Consider the following 21,351-nt stretch of genomic DNA (forward strand, 5'->3'; position numbering starts at 1 on the left):
TTATTGCAGTTTTTTTATAAACTGCAATAATTACCTTGCAGGGTTAACTCCTCCTCTAGTGGCTGTCTACTAGAGAGCCACTAGAGGGCACTTCCTGCTTCATAGCACAGAAAACCTGTGCTAGAGCGTCGCTGGACGTCCTCATGCTGTGTGAGGACCTCCAGCGTTGCTCAATTCCCCATAGGAAAGCATTGAAAAGCATTTTCAATGCTTTCCTATGGAGAGCTCTAATGCGCGTGCATTTGATCAGTCTCGCCCACCGGCTGACGTAAGGAAGAGGAGGAGCGATGGCGACCCGAATCCATCAGTCTCAGGTAAGTGACTGAAGGGGTTTTCACCCCTTCAGCAACCGGGGATGGGGGGTGGGAGGGAGAGGGGACCTGGTTCCTGGCACTGGAGTGTCCCTTTAAGGGACATTGCCCCCAGACCACTTCAATAAGCTTAAGTGGTTTGGGTGCCTACAGTGTCCCTTTAACGGGATCTATAACTCATACAGTGTTATTTATTAAAGTATAAAATTTAATGAATTGAATGTGAATTAATTAAATTTACGACAAAATTTCAAGACCTAAAAGTGTACTAGACATGGAGAATTTTCCCAGTTTGACTGTTTTGGCCTTAAATTTGCTTTGAATTCTCAATAATTCACACGGTAGTGAATAACATTAGTTGGTCCTGTGTAAAAACACAAAAATTGTCAGGGTTATTCACTAACTCATTTTTGCATATTAAATCCAAATAGCAAACCTAAGGCAATAAATAGCCAAACTGTGACTATATAGCTTAGAGTTGCAGAATTGTTTGAGATGAGCTATTTTTACCTCCATTTTGCCACTCAGATTTAATTCATAAAAAAATGTTGGATGGAAACCAGAGGAGTTACTGTAAGTCAAGCATGTCAAACTCGCAGACCACAATGAACATCTTTGTGGCCCAGCGAGCCGCGAGTACATGCTGGTGTTAAAGCCGAGTAGGCACCTGCTTTCTCCACATTGCAGGTGCCTACTCTACTAAAATTTACCCAGCCGGAGAAGAAGCAGGATACTGGGGGCAGCGAGGGAGCTCAGTCTTACTGCTCCTCCCTGCTCCCTTGCTCGTGCCAACTGTAGTGATGCCGGGTGCTGGAATATTTAACTGCGCACGAGGGAGCAGTGAGGAGCAGGAAGGAGATCTCCAGATAAGAGATCCCCACTAGACCCCAGGGAATGATGTCAGTGTGTGCAAGAATGTGTAAATGTTTGTGTGTCTGTTTGTGTCTGTCAGTGAGTGTGTGTCTGTCTATCATTGAGTAAATGTGTGTGTGTCAGTAAGTCTGTGTGTTTGTCAATGAGTGTGTCTGTCAGTGTGTGTGTGTGTGTGTGTCAGTGTGTATGTCAATGAGTGTGTGCATGTCAGTGAGTGTGTGTTTCTGTGTGTGTGTCAGTTAGTGTTGCGATGGCCGAGGACAGTGGAGTACCTGGAGGTGCACGGAAGCATGTAACGCCACGTCACATTCCGACGTGACGTCGACATGCAAAGTACCCCTTTGGCACAGGGTGCGGATGTTGCCCTTTGGGGTATACCAGAGGCCGGACTCCGGAGTCGCATACTGGCAGCGGCAATGTGAGGGGAGTCTGCTTGTTGACTAGAGGGGGGTACTAGGATTTAGTAGAGGGGACGACAACTGGGATTTAGTATAGGGGGAGGACTGGGATTTAGTATATGGGGGTGGACTGGGATTTAGTAGAGGGTGGGACTGGGATTTAGTAGAGGGGGGGACTTAGATTTAGTAGAGGGGGGGACTTAGATTTAGTAGAGGGGGGGACTTAGATTTAGTAGAGGGGGAGGACTGGGATTTAGTAGAGGGGGGGACTGGGATTTAGTAGAGGGGGGGGGGATTTAGTAGAGGTGGATGCTGTTTTTTTGTTTTGTTTTTAATAATGTACTTTTCAAAATAAACCTACGTTTCTATGAAAATTTAAAAAAAAACTTTTGCGGTCCACATAAACTTAAACCTTGTTTATTTGAACCGTGCTAGACTTTGAGTTTGACATGCTTGCTGTAAGTGATGAGTAAGTTCATAAATCTGTGTTCAGTAAAACATATTTTCCTGTTTGTCATCTTGCTAGTTTACATTTGTATCCGCTCATTATATTCAGTAAGAGGGCTGAGCTGATTCATCCAGTGATTGGGTTTTTTCTTGCTCATTTTCCCAAGAAGGCTATTTGTACAGTAGCAGGAAGGATGTAAATTCTGCTTCTTCCACTTAACTGTCTTGGCAACCAAATATCTTGGTATGTCATTGGATTGGATTTAAAAAAAAAAAAAAAACCACCTATCAAAAAGGAGCAAGAAAATGGAACTGGAGGAGAACTGAAAAAATTGTGTAGTTTTAATTCGAACTTCTATCCGACAATGATAAATCGATCAATCTGACTATCTAGCGATCTATTTGGCATTATAAAAAAATGTTTATACATTTTAAAAAAAATTGTAAGAGATTACATCTTTATCATATATGTTTACAACAGTTCAGCTGTTATGAAAGGGACACTATAGGCACCCAGACCATTTCAGCTCATTGAAGTGTTCTGGGTCCAGTGTCCCAGGTCCTTTAACCCTGCAATTGTGATTATTGCAGTTTTTGATAAACTGCAGTAATTACCCTGCAGGGTTAATTCCACCTCTAGTGGCTGTCTACCAGACAGCCACTAGAGGGACCTCCGGGTGGTTAGACGACATTTGGACATTTGGCCTGCAATAAGAGTTAGCGTCAGACATCCAATGGCAGCATGGTTCCACTTGCTTTCCATGTCCCCTCATCACATCGCCCTCCCTGACCTCCTTTCCCCTCCGGCTAGGGAGAGTGATGTCAGCCATGAAGAATAGGACTGCAAGGAGATCTTAGCCCTGGCCCTGAAGTGAGGTTTTAACTTTTGTTTATTGGGAGGGATGCAGACCAGCACAGAAAGGGTTAGTCTAACCAAAACTACTGTTTTGTGAGCACTAGTTGTTGGTTAGAGTAACCCTTTAAGATACAGGGAGGCATAAGGATAGGAAAGCCGAAAAAAAAGGCATATTCTCTTTAACCCTTTCAGGCTCTGTTACGCTTTTTTGGCATTTTTAGCCTGCTACAACTTTTGTAATGTGGCAGTGGTGAAATATGCTGCAGCTATATATGACACTCATTGGAGACAACTCTGGCAAGAGAAGGAACATTTGATATTTTGTTTGATAGGCATACTGATATCATTGATTCACCCTCTTTGGCTCTAACATGAAAAAATGGCTGAGGATCTACTTGTCTGAAAACAAAATACACCTATATCTATAAGGGAACTGTGCATTAACATTATTTAAAATAGTATGTTTACTTATCCCTATATTCAACAAATATGTATTTGTAAACTGTGAAAAATGAACTTAATAATAGAGATTCATATCTCATTATCCTGCAACTGGACACCTCTATCTTAGTTCCTTTTTTTGTTGAATCAGATTTTTATTGGCCGTAAAGTAAAGCATCAGATGCAACATTCGTGGACATGCAGGTCCAAATCAGCAACCATTCGTGGGTCGCGCAGAACCATCATAATAAACTTGCCAGGACGTGCAGGTCCATTGCGATCTATTAAAGTATTTGTAGTATAATGTAAAACTGTTTAATACAACAATTCCATACACTCATGTTTCAGGAGCGAAGTAGCACAGGGGACAGATTAGCTTAGATAACTCGAGAGCACCTGCCTTCCTCCATCCCCCCGCTAGTCCGTCCAGGCCAGAGAGGAGCATTTCTCAATGACCCACTTTAAGGAGGTCCAAGAATTGGACTCTTCAATACCATCTCAAACGAGGTGCCTCAACGAAGGGGGCTTTAGGTCAGAGGCAAGGGATGTTCCTGGCGCTCATGGCTGGCAACCTGAGTCCCCATCATGTGGTGACCCCTTTCTCCTCCCTCCTTCGCACACTACTCTCCTCGGGTCTCATATGTCAGCACTTCCCCTTTTAATCATTGTCCCCTTACACCTGGCAGTCAGCACAGAGCAAGCAAGAGAGAAGGGAAATGAAACATTGGGAATACTTTTTTTTTTTGGGTCTGAAAATGATGGAAAGATGTAGAGGGGGCTGAGTTACTAATGGAATGTACCTGATGGTTTTTATGGTGGTTGTTTAGTGTTTTTTTTTTTTTTTTTTTTAGAATAGGACATACTGGTAAATATCCCTCAGTGTTCCTCTTCCTTCTCACCATCTGCAGTGTTTGTTGATGCTTTGCCTTGCCAGAACTGCAATGTGATATAATTGCTAAATTGTTAAAGAAAGACTTTAAGTAAATATCCAGTAAAGCACACTGAAGTGGTTTTGGTGCCAGAAGTTCCCTGGCTCCCTCCCAGAGTGAATAGTAAAATAGTTTGCAAACAGTTTGATTACTTATCCTGGGAAAGCACCAGGGTACTCCTGGCACCATAACCACTGCAGCATACAGTACTGATTAAGTTGCTTGGAGTGTTCTTTTGATAAAAATATAAAAGAAAATAAATATCTAATGGAAAAAGTAAACACAAATTATTGTTTATTTTTCACTGTTTTATTCAGTGATAGAGATTAAAGAATGACCGTTCCCTTTGAAAATGTAAAAAAAATGTTTTGCAACTGTAAAATAGTGATGAAAAACACATCAGATATGACAGTTGTATTTAGCACATAGAGTCTAAAAGGAATTTAGCTCAGACCATTTAATCCGTTACCATTGCTAAGGCCAACATTCGGTTTCCTTTTCTTTTCTTTTTTTTTAAGATCTTCCTTATGTGTTGTTGCCAAGGCTGATGTAGAAATACCGCAAGGTTGAACGCTTGTTTAGTGGAAAAATACCTTTCATTTTATTTTTCTTACTTGGTTGTGTAAGTTCGCAGTACCTGTGAGATTGGTTGAATCTGTAGGAGGTAAAATTTGTTTACGAGGGACAGTGAGTTGCTAGCTAGAGCAGACTGCAACTGCCCAATATTTTTATATTCCTTTAAGAGTGTCCTTTAATGTACTAAAGAGCTTAAACTAGAAAAATGATCATAAAATAGAACACTCAATTTTCCTTGTTTGCGCTTTTTCAATATGATAACACTAGGACATTCAGTTATTACACAGTGTTATGGTACTGGTTCGAGATATATTGACCGGTTTGGGCCCATTGAGCCCACATGCTTTGAGACGGTACTAGACCGCTTATGATTCATAGCATCATATAGCTAAAACCAGTACTTAACACAGTACCTTTGGACCAAAGAAGTAAATGCGTAAAGCCCAGTCAGGCTATTTAACAAAATATAAGAACTGAACCAACAAAAGCATATGCATCAGAGGAACAGTTCTAAGCAAATAAAAGTAACCATGCGATTCGGTTTCAAATGACATGTTTAAAAGCCTTAGCATAGTGATGTGCATGGGGGTATAGGAATATCCAATTGGAAAGATTTAGAGACCCCAGCAGGGCAGGTCACATTTTGTCTCAGAGTCTTGGAGAATATCTACTAGGTAGGGATTTTCAATTTTTTTTTACAGATTGGGTGAGCGGGCGGGCGGGTGCGAGCCGGGGCCGCATATGGTGGGGTCCATCAGGTGGCCCATGCTGTCAGGGCCACCCGATGGATGTGGATTGTGAGGGGGCCCGGTCAGCGCTGGGCGCTTTAACAGCGTGACCGGGCCCCCTGTGATGACATCATCTCTGCTGGGAGGAAGTGATTCCCCGGTCACTCCTCCCAGCATACAGAGAGCCCGCATGGGTGGAAGGAGGAGGAGGGAGTCAGAGTGGGAACTCTGACTCCCATCCACCTGAGCCACCACTGGACCCCAGGGAAAGTCACCCTCCTGCACTTTAAAGGTAGGAAACAGGAGGGTGACTTAAATATAATGTGTGTTTGTTTGTGTATGTCTCTTTGTATGTATGTCTTGTGTGTGTGTATGTGTCTTTGTATGTATGTCTTGTGTGTGTCTGTCTGTATGTGTGTCTTTGCATGTGTCGTGTGTCTGTCTGTATATATGTGTGTATGTATTTGTGTCTTGTCTTTGTATGTATATGTTTCTTGTTGTCTGTATGTGTGTATGTGTCTTTGTATGTATGTCTTGTGTGTGAGTCTGTATGTATGTGTGCCTGTCTGTATGTATGTGTTGTGTGTGTGTGTGTGTGTGTGTGTCTGTATGTGTGCCTGTCTGTCTGTATGTGTGTCATGTGTGTCTGTATGTATGTATGTATGTATGTATGTATGTATGTGTGCCAGTCTGTTATAGTGGGATACCTAGCTCAGCCTTCCTACTTGACATTGCTATAAGGAAGGTTAAAAAAAGGGAGAAAAAAAGGTGGGGAGGGGAATTGAGGAGGGTGAAGAGGGGAGCTGACGCACAGATGAGAAATCATATTATGCGCAAACACAGAAGTCATCTGAATATCGCCGAAAGAGGAGACCTTTGTTTGTTCCTTACGAAAATCGAACCAGATATCAAATATTTAGTCTTGCAGCATCAACCTCAAGAATCTCATTAATCACTGGTAAAGGTTATTTCAATTTACTTTATTGTTTTCTCATTAAACTTTATAACGTTAAAAACATTATAAACATGCATTAATTGGAAATAAAAAGATAAATGTACGTAGATTTATTATTTTTAAAACACCCTCCTTTCGAAAAAAATATTCCGCACTTGCTCGAAAACTGGTGGGCGGTAAGGACATTTTTGTCAACCAAAAAGATGCATTAGTGGGTGGTAGTTAGAAAAAGGTTGACTACCACTGCTATACAGTATTGAAATCAGGACTGTTCCAACAAATCCAGAACTGTTGGGAGATATGTAAAATATTAGGGATAGCAAAAAACAAACTAGCGATCAACTAGTCCTCATCTACATTACCCCTTTACCTAAGGGAGAGCAAAAAAAACTTGCTAGGGATGTTTCCCAAAGCTTTCTTATATTCTCTGTTTTTGTTGCAATGGATTTACTTAGGCTCTCCCTAAGTTAAAGGGATACTATAGTGCCAGGCATACAAAGGTGTATACCTGGCACTATAGCTCCCTCTGACTCTCCCCTCCCTCACACCACCCCTCACCCGCCACCGTGAATAAAGGGTTAAAAACACTTCCTTACCTCAGCCTCCTCCCACAGTACTAGACGAGGGTGCACTCATTTGCATGCACAACAAGTGTCGTGCGTGCATTAGGCCTCCCCACAGGAAAGCATTGAATCAATGCATTGTCTGGTAGACAGCCACTAGAGGCTGTCTTAGTGCTGCAATGTAAGCATTGCAGTTTCTATAAAACTGTAATGTTTTAAATTGCAGCACTAAGTGCAATAAGACACTGCACACAGACCACTTCAATGAGCTGAAGTGATCTATTTTTCAGTGTTTCTTTCTCTGGCTCTGCCACTTCTCCCCAACCTTCTGTCCTTTGTCCCCTACTGTTCTCTATCTATACTGCCTCCCTTGGTAAACTCATCAGCTCCTTTCGCTTCTATTATCATTTATATGCAGATGACACACAAATCTACCTGTCCTCTCCTGATCTCTCTCCGCCCATTTTGACTTGTGTCTCTGACTGCCTTTCCACGATTTCCAACTGGGTGGCTGCTCACTTCCTTAAACTCAACCTGTCCAAAACAGAACTTCTGGTCTTTCCTCCCTCAAGGGTTGCTACTCCTGTGTCTGTCTCCCTCCAAGTTAACAGCGCCACCATCACCTCTACCTCGCAGGCTCGCTGCCTAGGTGTTCTCTTTGACTCCGACCTCTGCTTCACCCCTGATGTCCAGTCAATCACCAAATCCTGCTGCTTCCATCTAAAAAACATAGCTTGCATCCGCCCTTATTTAAGATCAGACGCAGCTACAGTGCTGGTCCATGCGGGTGTTGCTTCTCGCCTTGACTACTGCAATCCTCTTCTCAGTGGTCTTACGTGTTCCCAGATTGCACCGCTGCAATCTATAATGAACACGGCGGCAAGGCTCATTTTCCTGTCCTCCCACACCTCCCCCTCTGTCAGTTCCTACATTGGCTTCCTGTTAGATATAGGGCTCAATTTAAGATTCTGGTGCTTGCTTACAAGTCCCTACATAATGCTGCTCCAACCTACCTATCCTCCCTAATACACAAGTATGTCCCGTCAAGGCCCCTGTGCTCCGCTGAAGACCTACGCCTATCCTCTGTCCGTACTCCCACATCTGATACTCGCCTCCAAGACTTCTCCAGGGCTGCACCTTTTCTGTGGAACTCCCTTCCCTTCTGCATTAGACTTTCACCCAGTCTCCACTCCTTCAAAAAATCTTTGAAAACACACTTCTTCATTTAAACTGTTAGCAGGTTTTCAGCCACCCCTCCCCCTCCCCGTCCCCCTCCCTCCATGACTCCTGCAACTGTCAAAAATAACCTACTAAGTATTCAGTGATTACTCTTCTAGCAACCCATTTCATTACCCCTACTTATACCCTTTGTGTCACTGTACCTTACTCCCTCTAGCATGTAAGTTAATTGAGCAGGGCCCTCTATTCCTGTGCGTCCATTTGTCTGGTTACAATTGCGTGTCTGTTGGTCCACCCATTGTACAGCGCTATTTTTGCTGGTGCTATATAAATAATAAAATAATAATCTAGGTGCATGTAGTGACTCTTTAAAAGGGTAATCCAGACATGGACCCCATGCTCACTGTACCTAGAGGGGTATCAGCTAAGCCTCACTGACAAGGTCCAAAGAAGGCAAAACCATCGCCTGGGGTTGCTCTATCCTTCTGTCACGGTAATATACCCCAACACGCAGGAATAGTTCAATAGTCAAGAGACAAGAAACCAGGGTTCGTCTTACCGGACCTTAGAATGGCCGGACTAGGACGAGTAAGAAAGACAGAGTCTAGAACAAGCCGAGGTCAAGGGAACTGAGAGACAGCGTAACGTAGAACAAGCCGAGGACTGGTACACAGAGGACAAAACAGCGGATAAGCAAGCAAGGATAAGGAGAGAGCGGAGTCAGGAACAAAGCCAAGGTCAAGCACCAAAAAACCAACTGAACGATACAAGCACTAAAGGGAACTGGACAGAAACCACGATAGGGCAAGGAGCAAAGGAAACAGGTGAGTATAAATACCCTAATGTTCACTTTGATTGGCCCTTGTCATATCCACGCCCCCAAAACGTGAGTGTATGGGGAACGTGGCATGACAGGGGCCAATGGGAGACTGATTCTAATTTAGTCTCCCACTGTCCCTTTAAGAGCGCGCCCGAGACGCGCGGTGCGCTCTTAGTGTCGGGCAGGACACGTGACCGCTTCTCGCGGTCACTGCCCGCCTGACTGATCTTATCGTTGGCTGAGCCGCGCGCGGCTCGTGCAGGAGCAGGACCGTGCGCGGCGAGAAGAGAGGACCCCGGCCGGCCCCTGGAGAGGGTAAGTACCGCTACAGTACCCCCCCCCGAAGACACGCCCACCGGGCGGGGAGGAGCAAGCCTGGCAGGAAAACGAGCGTGGAAAGAACGCACAAGGCGAGGAGCGTGAACAGCGTCAGCGGAAATCCAACTGCGTTCCTCAGACCCATAGCCCTTCCAATGTACCAGATATTGGAGGCGACCCCGAAGAAAACGAGAGTCAATTATAGCCGCCACTTCAAATTCCTCATGGCCCTCCACAGAAACCGGAGGAGGAGGAGGGACATGCCGAGTATAACGGTTGCAAAGGAGGGGTTTTAACAAGGAGGTATGAAACACGTTAGGAATGCGTAGATTCCTAGGAAGATCCAATGCATACGAGACAGGATTAACCACATGCAAGATACGAAAAGGACCAATGAAACGAGGGGCCAACTTCATAGAAGGCACACGAAGACGAATATTGCGAGTAGAAAGCCAAACCCGGTCTCCCACAGCATAGGATGGAGCCGCCCTGCGATGCTTGTCTGCCTGAATCTTCTGGCGAGCAGCTGAAGCCACCAAAGAACACTGAACCTGCTCCCAAGTATTACGTAGACTAGCCAAATGTTCGTCCAGAGCTGGCATGCCCTGTAAGGAGAATGCAGCTGGAAGAACCACGGGATGCCGGCCATAAACAACGTAAAAAGGGCTGTTACCGGAGGATTCATGAGCAGCATTATTACAAGCAAACTCAGCCCAAGGAAGAAGGTCAGCCCAATTGTTCTGATGGTGGGACACGAAACAACGAAGATACTGCTCTAGAGATTGGTTGGCACGTTCAGCAGCTCCATTAGACTGGGGGTGGTAGGCGGAAGAAAACGAGAGGGAGATACCCATCTCTGTACAAAACGTTCTCCAGAATCTGGAGATAAACTGGCTACCCCTATCGGACACGATCGAAGTGGGAATACCATGCAACCGAAACACCTCCCTGGCAAAGATAGAGGCAAGTTCCTTGGATGATGGCAATTTGACAAGAGACACAAAATGAGCCATCTTAGAAAAACGATCCACAATCATCAGGATGACAGTTTTACCATTAGAGGGAGGTAATTCAACAATAAAATCCATGGATATATTGGACCACGGCCTCTCGGGTATGGGCAACGGATGCAACAACCCACAAGGAACTCTGTGGGAGGACTTCATACTGGCACAAGTACTACAGGCATTAACGTAATCGGTGACGTCCTTGCGCAAGGAAGCCCACCAGAAATATCTAGAAACTGCTGAGAATGTCTTAGAAATACCAGGGTGTCCAGCAGTTCTAGTGTCATGATATAATGACAAGATGTCTCGTCTCTCCGGTATATCAACGAATAGCTTATCAGCAGGCCTCTCCCCAGGAGCCAAGTTTTGTTTAGCCTGAATAGCCTGTAAGAGGGAAGACGAAATAGAAAGAACAGTAGTAGCTATTATTCTGTCAGGCGGAATGACAGGGGTAACATCGACCTCGAGTTTGTCAGTAGTCTCGAATTGTCTGGACAGAGCGTCAGCTTTAGTATTACGATCACCTGGTCTGTATGTGATTATGTAATTAAAACGAGACAAAAACAGAGACCACCTGGCCTGCCTAGAAGACAATCTTTTTGCTTCACTGAGATAGGAGAGGTTTTTGTGGTCTGTTAAAATGAGGATGGGATCCCTAGTACCCTCTAGCAGATGTCTCCATTCCTTGAGCGCCAAAATGATGGCAAGGAGTTCACGATTGCCTACATCATAATTCTTCTCTGCTTTGGACATCTGTCTGGAAAAGAAGCCACAAGGGTGTAACGGCTTTTCAGGTGAATCTCTTTGCGACAAGATAGCACCTACCCCTATCTCAGAAGCATCAACTTCAAGAATAAAGGGCAGTGAAGGGACAGGATGCTGTAAAATAGGAGCAGAGGCAAAGGAAGCCTTCAGGAATTCAAAGGCCTCGAGTGCTTCTGGTTTCCAGACATGAGTATTACCATCCTTCTTGGTCATTCTGGTTATAGGTGCTACAATGGCAGAAAACCCTTTAATAAAACGCCTATAATAATTTGAGAACCCCAGAAAACGCTGAATGGCTTTCAAACCCTGAGGTAGAGGCCATTCCATAATGGCAGACAGTTTCTTGGGATCCATACGAAAACCCTTGGCAGAGATTATAAAACCCAAGAATTGGACTTCAGATTGATCAAATGAACATTTTTCGAGTTTGCAATAGAGACCGTTAACCAGAAGAGTTCTCAACACTAATTTAACATGCATGTGATGAGTCTGTAAATCAGTAGAATAAATTAATATGTCGTCCAAGTATACTATAACGAATGTATGTATATATTGACGTAGGACATCATTAATAAATTCTTGAAAAACTGCTGGGGCGTTACAAAGGCCAAAGGGCATCACAGTATATTCGTAGTGGCCACTCCTGGTATTGAATGCGGTCTTCCATTCGTGATCCTTTTTGATACGTATGAGATTGTAAGCACCCCTAAGGTCCAATTTAGTAAAAACTGTGGCCTGTTTAAGCCTATCAAATAGTTCTGTGATCAAAGGTATGGGGTACGCATTTTTGACTGGGATTTTATTTAGGCCCCTATAGTCAATACAAGGCCTTAATTCGCCATCTTTCTTAGATACAAAGAAGAAACCCGCCCCTGCCGGGGAAGAGGATCTTCTTATAAATCCCTTCTCTAAAGATTCCTTAATATATTCCTCCATAACCAGATTCTCCTGAGGAGATAAAGGATATATTCTCCCTTTGGGAGGCATCGTACCAGGTAGTAAATTAATAGCACAGTCGTAAGGCCTGTGAGGTGGCAATTTTTCAGCCTCCCTTTTATCAAAAACAGATTTAAGAGACAGGTACTGAGGGGGTATGACCGTAGGCACGGGAGGTATATTAGTAGAATTCAAAGGGGTGATTTTAACAATACAAGACTCTTGGCAAGAATCACTCCAAGAAACTATTTGTCCTGACTCCCAATCAATGGTGGGATTATGAGTACGTAACCAAGGATACCCTAACACGAGGTGAGAGGAAGGAGAAGTAATGATCTGAAACCGAATGGTCTCAGAGTGTAACACCCCTGTAGACATATGAAGTGGAACAGTTTCATGTGTGATAACTGGAGAGCATAATGGTCTACCATCTATGGCCTCAACGGCCAAGGGTGTCTCCTTCTCTCTGGTGGGTATGTTATTCTCCTTGACAAAACTGGAATCAATAAAGTTTTCGGCCGCTCCGGAATCAACCAGGGCTAGTATATTCCCTGCCATGCAGTTACTACCAAGGTGCAGGGAAACAGGGAGAAGTAATTTATTAAGAGGCAAATGTGAGGACTGTGATGTCACACCCAAGGCCAGTCCTCTATACGGTCTTAGGTGCGATAGTTTCCCGGACGCACGGGACATTCTTGTCTCATATGACCCCTCCTACCACAATAAAGACAAAGTCCCTCCTTTCTCCTATAAAGCTTTTCAGCGTCAGTAAGTTTGGCAACCCCTAACTGCATAGGTTCCTCCTCAGAACCTTTAGATCCCTCGGGGGTCTCAGCTCTAGGTGAGTTAACGGGAACAAAACGTCTATTTCTGGACCTGGTATATAACCTGTCACGGATCCTGTTATCTATATCGATAAGATAGTCAATCAGGTCCTCCAGGGGTACAGGGAGGTCCTTAGCTGCTACCTCATCCAACATAGTTTCAGACAGACCTTCCATAAACGCAGTAGTAAGCCCATTATTAGTCCAATCTACCTGTGAGGCAAGGGTACGGAACTGAATAGCATAATCGGCTCCAGATTTAGATCCTTGCTTTATTCTCATTAATGCCCTGGCGGCATTTTTTGACCTTTTAGTCGTGTCAAATGTTCTACGAAACGCTGTGAGGAAGCTATTGAAGTCGTGTACCATAGGCCCATTAGCCTCCCAAATAGGATTTGCCCATTCTAGTGCCTTATCCGTAAGCTGGTGCATAAGAAAACCCACCTTAGATCTATCAGTGGGAAATGAACGTGGGTACATTTCAAAGTGGAATTCCACTTGATTAAGGAATCCCCTACATGTCTTAGCGTCCCCTCCATACCTAGGTGGCGGGGTTAGATGTGCTGAAGCATTAGGCATATTAGCTGTGTCTGGTATAGGGTTTACAGGAGGCGCAGGTACAGGTACCGGAGCTGATCTGGATAACAGTGTCTGGATGGCTTGAGCCATTTGATCCATACGGTGATCCTGTTCTGCAAATCTAGCCTCATGAGTGGCCATCTGTTGTCCTAAACCTGCGGGGTCCATGGCCCTATCGTAATGTCACGGTAATATACCCCAACACGCAGGAATAGTTCAATAGTCAAGAGACAAGAAACCAGGGTTCGTCTTACCGGACCTTAGAATGGCCGGACTAGGACGAGTAAGAAAGACAGAGTCTAGAACAAGCCGAGGTCAAGGGAACTGAGAGACAGCGTAACGTAGAACAAGCCGAGGACTGGTACACAGAGGACAAAACAGCGGATAAGCAAGCAAGGATAAGGAGAGAGCGGAGTCAGGAACAAAGCCAAGGTCAAGCACCAAAAAACCAACTGAACGATACAAGCACTAAAGGGAACTGGACAGAAACCACGATAGGGCAAGGAGCAAAGGAAACAGGTGAGTATAAATACCCTAATGTTCACTTTGATTGGCCCTTGTCATATCCACGCCCCCAAAACGTGAGTGTATGGGGAACGTGGCATGACAGGGGCCAATGGGAGACTGATTCTAATTTAGTCTCCCACTGTCCCTTTAAGAGCGCGCCCGAGACGCGCGGCGCGCTCTTAGTGTCGGGCGGGACACGTGACCGCTTCTCGCGGTCACTGCCCGCCTGACTGATCTTATCGTTGGCTGAGCCGCGCGCGGCTCGTGCAGGAGCAGGACCGCGCGCGGCGAGAAGAGAGGACCCCGGCCGGCCCCTGGAGAGGGTAAGTACCGCTACACCTTCGTGCAGAGAGAACCAGCATTTCAATTCTAGATTGCCCTTTTGGGTGGGATCAGTCTGATATGCAAATTAAATACATTCTCTCTGTAATGGCAAAAGTAAGCAAAAACATTATTGAGACTTGAGCGGGGATTAACCAAAGGGGCAAGCTACTGGGGTTTCTCTAGGTTTTTGCCTGTTCTCAGAGTTCCCATATTCTCTGTTTTTGTATGTAAATTATTACATACACGGATTTAAAAAAAAAAAAAAAAAAAAAGAATATTCTTCCTGGGTTTCCTTATAATACACTAAAGGAAACCGCGTTGAAAACAATGGCCTAAATCTCGAACAGGAAACACAAATCTCTACCCTTCAATTGAAGCAAAACAGAATTCTGTTTATACTGCAGAGAGTTCAGTTATGGGTTACTGATAATATATTTCCTTGCTAATTTTATGCCCCTGCCTATGAAATGTATATATTTCTAGCAGTGTTTTTCAGTATATATTTTGATTGTTTTCTTACTCTTTTAAATCATTAGTACAGCGCAGTTAAATGAAATAGGGAAGCGAAGATAGAAAGCATGAAAATGTAAACTTGGTGCTTGCATCATTCTGCTGAATATGCACTTTGATCAGATTTTTGGTGAAAATACTGCTTTCAACGGTCAGAATGTTTTAGATGTGACGAAGAAAGCAAAATGGGTAACTCGTATTCAGTGTACAGGTTACGAAGCGAGAGAAAAATGAAAATTGCAGATAGCAAGGTAGGCACAATTATACATGGGTAGAGTTTATCTGAAAGGGTCATGTTGTTTCTGCTTACTTAACATTTATAGAGGCACTGTAACCACTTCAGCATGCTGTAGTGATTACGTCGCCTTGATAAATCCAACAGTTAAGACACGTACCTGGGTTCACAGCTGTTTGCACTCATCCTCGCTTCACAGATATCGCTAAAAACAGAAATCATTACTTTCATTTAGTTATATCAATGTCATCTGGACCGGGTTTATTTTCTGAGAGTGTCAAATGGTAATCTTAAACAAATGAATTCCATCTGAATTTAACAAAAATTGATATTGGTAAAACAAAAGGGAACTTTTGCTTTAGTGATATCAGTGAAATACGTCCAGACTATGGGCACACAGAGATGACCCAGATAAGTATCAGAAATTTTGAAAACAGCCAACACCCAGTGCATGGTAGTGATTATGGTGCTTAAAGTGCCCCTTTATTTTATTTTTTTAATTCTTTATTTTTGTTTTGCAATACATCATCACAGTCTGACATGTTTAAAGTATATTCTTTGCATGTCTCAGCATAGCACAGGGACATCCCTGTAGAGGCGTATTACATGTGTCCATTGAAACAGAGTTTTTAACAACAATTTTTACCATGAACCTAGGTATCACTATCACTTATTCAACATCCTAGATAAGACATAAGGTATTCCATCTCTTAATTCGAATGCAGGGTTCGCTGTTAAAGTGCCTCTTTAACCCTGGGTAGCAATTGTTAAAAAAGTTGATAAATCTGGTTTTTATTGTCATTTTAAACTAATATTCATGTTTCGGTTGTGTTTGGCAAGTTACAATGAAGTTTTAGATACAATACATTTTATGTGTGCAAAAGTTTATGGTAAGATAATTAAGCTGGTTACATGTGAATATTGAATTCATTTATCCAGGTTTTGAAAAGAAAACAAATGCTGCACGGAATGTTCGAAAAGGCTCAAATCCGAAATATTTGCACATACAATAGTTATTATAAAAAAAAATAACGGAAAAAAAATGATCCAACAGCTTTTTATGGGCTTTTGTAAGGTTTCTAATGGCATATCTGGGAATGTCCCTTTCTATAAATGCCATCAGAATGTAAAAAATGCCTTTGTGTGGAGCTGAATGAGTTACGGTAAATGTCTTTTTTTGCATGTTCGAACACAAAATGATTTTTGGAAACTATTTAAACCCCTGATATGTCTATAACTAGCACGGCATTGATTTTTTTTTACAGATGTTTTTGACTATTTTATTCAGCTTGCGAAAAAGTTGTCATTTGTTGTTTTTTTTATGTATTTTTGTTCGTTTTGTCAAATTAAAAGTTTTACTTTATATTCTTTTTAAAGCTGCTCATCTGATTAATCCTGTCTCCTCTCTCTCTGTTCTCAGTATGGGGAAGTGCAAACAGTACTGATTTAAAAAAAAAAAAGCAATCTGTGTTACTATTTGCAATGAAGTGGCCAAACCTGCTTGAAGTGTGCAAACCCGCCTCTTCCACTAACTAACGTCACAGTTTTTTGTCCTCCCTTAGCTCATTGACACAATTGCCTCAGAGATCGGAGAACTGAAACAAGATATGGTACACACAGAATTCCGTGTCCGAGACGAAATGGAATCTCCCGACTGTCTGAGGTGACTACATTTTATCATTTTTTATCAATTTTCTTTTAAGGTTAATTGGCATAGTAGACTGTCCTGGAATGTTGTTTTAAAAAAAAAATAAATGCATGTTTCACTTGTCATGAGATCAGATTTGTTGGTGTGTGTAATGTTATCTGTAACATGGTGGTGGTGTTGGGAATGTTTGGGTGGAAATTTGAATTTGTCTTTATTTATTTTTCATCATGATTTCGCTAACCAGACATATTTCTACAAGGTGGTTGTTTTTTTATTAAAGACAACTAAAGTTTACAGCCCATCAGGTCTTTGTATTGAATTTGTTAAACTACCTGATATTGTTATATGTAACTCATTGCAAAAGAATGCTTGGAAACTCTTCTGACACACAGAGGGCTATAGATTTAAACTGTGGTGGTTGCTAAAACTTAAATAATCAGTTTATGTAGGGGTTGCGTGTGAGATTAGTGGCTACTGGCGAGACTAAAGTGATATAAACAAAGCATATGGTGTTGAACCTAAAAGTAACTTTAAACTTGTGTGTTTTTGTTTTATATCCTCATTGTATTACCAGAGGTAAAATGAAATGCACACAATCCACGTGATGATTTGACAGGGAGGACGATTTGCAGACAGAATTAATGATATATTTATAGAACTAACCAGACAGGTAACGTCAGTTAGTTTATCTGAGCATGTTATAATCTGTTTATTGGACCTTTATGAATAAATTATTAATAAAGCAAGCAAGGAGGACAGTCACTCTCCTTTGGGATCTACAGAAATTATTTCTTTAAAAAAAAAAAAGAAATATATATATATATATATATAAACAGACTTTTTATGCATACACTGGTGTTTTAAAGCAAAGTTGTGCATATGTATCTATGGGTGGTTTTTAAAAAAAAAAAAAGGGGGGGGGGGCGCACACAAATGAAACATAGTGATGGATTTGGAATTTATGGCAAGTACTTGGACAAATAAAATATAGGACGTATGATGGGCTTTATGTAATAAAATGTGAGCTACGGTGAGTTGACAAATGTAGTTTAGGACTAAATTGTCAAACTGGAAAAAAAATTCCAGTACAGTGAATTTGGAGAATTTTTCAGCTATTTTCAACTAAATCTTGCAAAACAGTTGTCAACTCTCTAAAATTAAGTAACCGAAATGCTGGCATCTGGTTAGATCCCTTCCTTCAGTATACACATATTGAACATTAAGGTGGAATACAATAGATAATCCAATCACTTAAGCAAACACAGCAAATATGCAGAATACATAGTCTACTATCAGTGGTGTATCCTGGTTTTGTGCTGCCCTAGGCAGGACAAAACTCAGGCGCCCTTCCCCCCCCCTGCCCCCCCCCCCCCCGCCCGCATTCTAAATACACACACACACATTCACTGACAGATACGCATACACTAGCTAACAGAAACACACACTCGCTAACAGAAACACACACACTAACAGACACACTCACACTCAGTAACAGACACACTCACACTCAGTAACAGACACACACACACACACACACACACTCACAGGCAAACACACGAACAGACACACACACATACTAACAGACACACACACTCACACTCACTAACAGACACACACACTCACTAACAGACACACACACACACTCACTAACAGACACACACACACTCACTAACAGACACACACACTCACACTCACTAACAGACACTCACACTCACTAACAGACACACACACACACACTCACTAACAGACACTCACACTCACTAACAGACAAACACACACAGACTCACTAACAGACACACACACTCACTAACAGACACACACACTCACACTCACTAACAGACACACACACACTCACACTCACTAACAGACACTCACTCACTAACAGACACACACACACTCACACTAACAGACACACACACACACACTCACTAACAGACACACACACTCACTAACAGACACACACACTCACTCACTAAAAGACACACACACTCACACTCACTAACAGACACACACACACACACACTCACTAACAGACACACTCACACTCACTAACAGACACACACACACACTCACACTCACTCACATTAACACTTTTTTTTTTACTTTAACCCCCCCCCAGCCTCCTTACCTTTGGGAATGCTGGGGGGGAGGTGGGGGGGGGGGGGGCGTCATCTTTCTCCCTGGTGGTCCAGTGGCTGCTGGGCGGCGCTGGCCGGCGGCTGGCGAGGGAGCACTTCCTCTGAGCTGTCTGCTCAGCTCCCTCGCGCGCCGCACAGTAAGGCCGGGAGGCGGAGCCGGAATATGACGTCATATTCCGGCTCCCAGCCTCACTGTGCGGCGCGCGAGGGAGCTGAGCAGACAGCTCAGAGGAAGTGCTCCCTCGCCAGCCTGCCGCCCGACCGCCCAGCATGTCTGTTAGCCGCAAGGCTAACAAGACATTTGCCTTGGGCATTTGGGGGCGGCTTTTTTTGCCGCCCCCTGGAAAATGCCGCCCAAGGCAAAGGCCTTGTTTGCCTCGCGGCTAATACGCCCCTGTCTACTATACAAACTTCTATTGTACTAAAATAGATTAATGTGATCTCATTCATATAACCTTTGGACTGGTTTTTACAATGCCTCGTATTGCATTTAACAAAGAAAAGTGTATGAGATAATCTAACAAAAGAGCAGTTTAGATTGTTATAACATGCCATGATATGAATTCACATGTATCCATAGGAATAGAACACTTTACATGTTTAGATTTAGGTAGTCACGAACATTAAATATTCAAGAGGCATTGTCGATAAAAAATAATAATCCAACAAGGTGACATTCTCCAAGAGGCAAATAATATACATGTTTTGGTTTGATAAAAACCGGAGCTGTCTCTAGTATACAAAGCCCAACCTATGTTCAATAACCAGGCTAATGTGAAAGTTACATTTCTGAATGGCTCATCCAAAGATCATCAACGATAGACCATGAGTGCTGGAGTAAGCTTCCACCAAGCTCTCACAACCTATCATTATTGGCAGATGGCAGATGGGCCAGGGTTTGAGTTTCCAGGCTTTGGGCAGGTCCTGGTTTTTGTTTTGTTTTTTTCTTCTTTTTGCTAATTCTAGGAGACAGCATCCAAATATTTTTTATTTTTTTTATTTTATAATCACAGTCTACTGCAGGGGTTTGGTGCACAGACAGAGAACCAAAACAATCCCCACCAAGACATTGGTAGAATGCATAGGCACATAGGAAACACATATGATACTTTTAGGTTATTAATGAAGATGTGGGGCTGTTACCATAGTAACCAACTGATTTGCCCTGCTAACTGATACACTGTATGTACAGGAATGCTTTGTATCTATAACTCTACTTTTATAGAATGTTCATTCAGTATGTTCGAGTCCTTTACATACTTTGATTTTTATCTTTTTTTATGGCTTTTAAAATGGTACTATGTTTAAAAGGACAAGGAAAAATAGAAAGAAAAAAAAATACTCGTCTTTGAACACAACTCTATTGCAGCAATTATATGGGCGTTACGCTTTCTGTAGTAACATACTCTTCAGTTAGAGATTTATCTCTCAGCCAGTCCCAGTTTTCCAACACTTTTTAATGAGAAAGCGGCATGTTTCACCGAAACCACTGAGATGTTTTGTTTGCATAATGTTTTCCGTCATGCACTGCCATAAGTGCATCTTTAAGCTTTACAGCTTCTCAAGAATGTTCGTATGGCCGTGTCCTCTACTGGAGTTATACTGCCTCATATTTAGTGTCCTATAGTTTTATGACTTATTGTCCTTTCTTGGAGAACGTACGTTTCAGTAGATCAAAAATGAATTATGAGTGACCAATAGCTTTTAGGGACACTCTGGACCCCTAATGCACTTTAGCTTGTTGACATGCTTTATATGTGACTGGGATGTGGACATTTTAGGAAAATCTACCTGTTCAAAGGAAAAAAGTGGTAGCTCAATCTACTTGTCCGTCACCACAATCTACTTGTACTGACAAAAAAAAAAAAAAAAAAATAGAAAGTTTGGGGACCCTGCTTACATCTGGCCATTAGTTGGTTTATTCACTAAACTCCAAATATTCCCTAAATCTGAATGCACAAACTGAGGCCACAAATAGCAAATCTGGAAAAATACTCCAACTTAACTATAGTCATAACAGGCTATTTCTTCCATTTGGATTTAATGTTTAGTTTTTAGTTAGGGAGGACGGAAGGCAAGTTTAGTGTCTTGCCTTCCGTCCTCCCCCATAGTGTAGGTGTGACGACTGGGTGTAATGTTTCAGTTGTGGTGTGTTTCTGATGGGTGTAATGTATGTAGTGTGTGTGCTGGCTGTATGTAATGTGTGCCCACAGTGTGCTCTTGAAAAATGTGTCCTCTGTTTTTCATTTTACAAATAGTGCAGATTTCAATAGAAACTGTCACTTTTATATATAGGTTAAACCTCCCTGGCTTTCAAGCAGACAACAATTCCTGTTACTTCCTGGTTTGGTTACTTCCTGGTCAATGGAGCTAAACTCAAGAGTCTGGTATTGCCCAGAGCACCTGTCTTGCAAAGACTTCTCATTGCGCTGCAGTGGGAAGTCTGTGATTGGACAGCCACAGAATGTCTGGGTGGAATTAGAA

General features: G+C 42.7%; 1 protein-coding gene across 1 annotated transcript in view; it reads left to right on the plus strand.

The window, feature by feature from the left end:
• The window catches only part of RIN2 (Ras and Rab interactor 2), a 143,730-nt gene that overhangs the window by 61,688 nt on the left and 60,691 nt on the right, over positions 1-21,351 (plus strand). Inside the window, exon 3 of the mRNA XM_063443685.1 lies at positions 16,644-16,744. Coding sequence (XP_063299755.1) covers positions 16,644-16,744 — 101 coding nt within the window. The remainder of the gene's footprint in view (positions 1-16,643; positions 16,745-21,351) is intronic.

Source organism: Pelobates fuscus, chromosome 2 (assembly GCF_036172605.1).
Source record: "Pelobates fuscus isolate aPelFus1 chromosome 2, aPelFus1.pri, whole genome shotgun sequence".
NCBI classification, from domain to species: domain Eukaryota; kingdom Metazoa; phylum Chordata; class Amphibia; order Anura; family Pelobatidae; genus Pelobates; species Pelobates fuscus.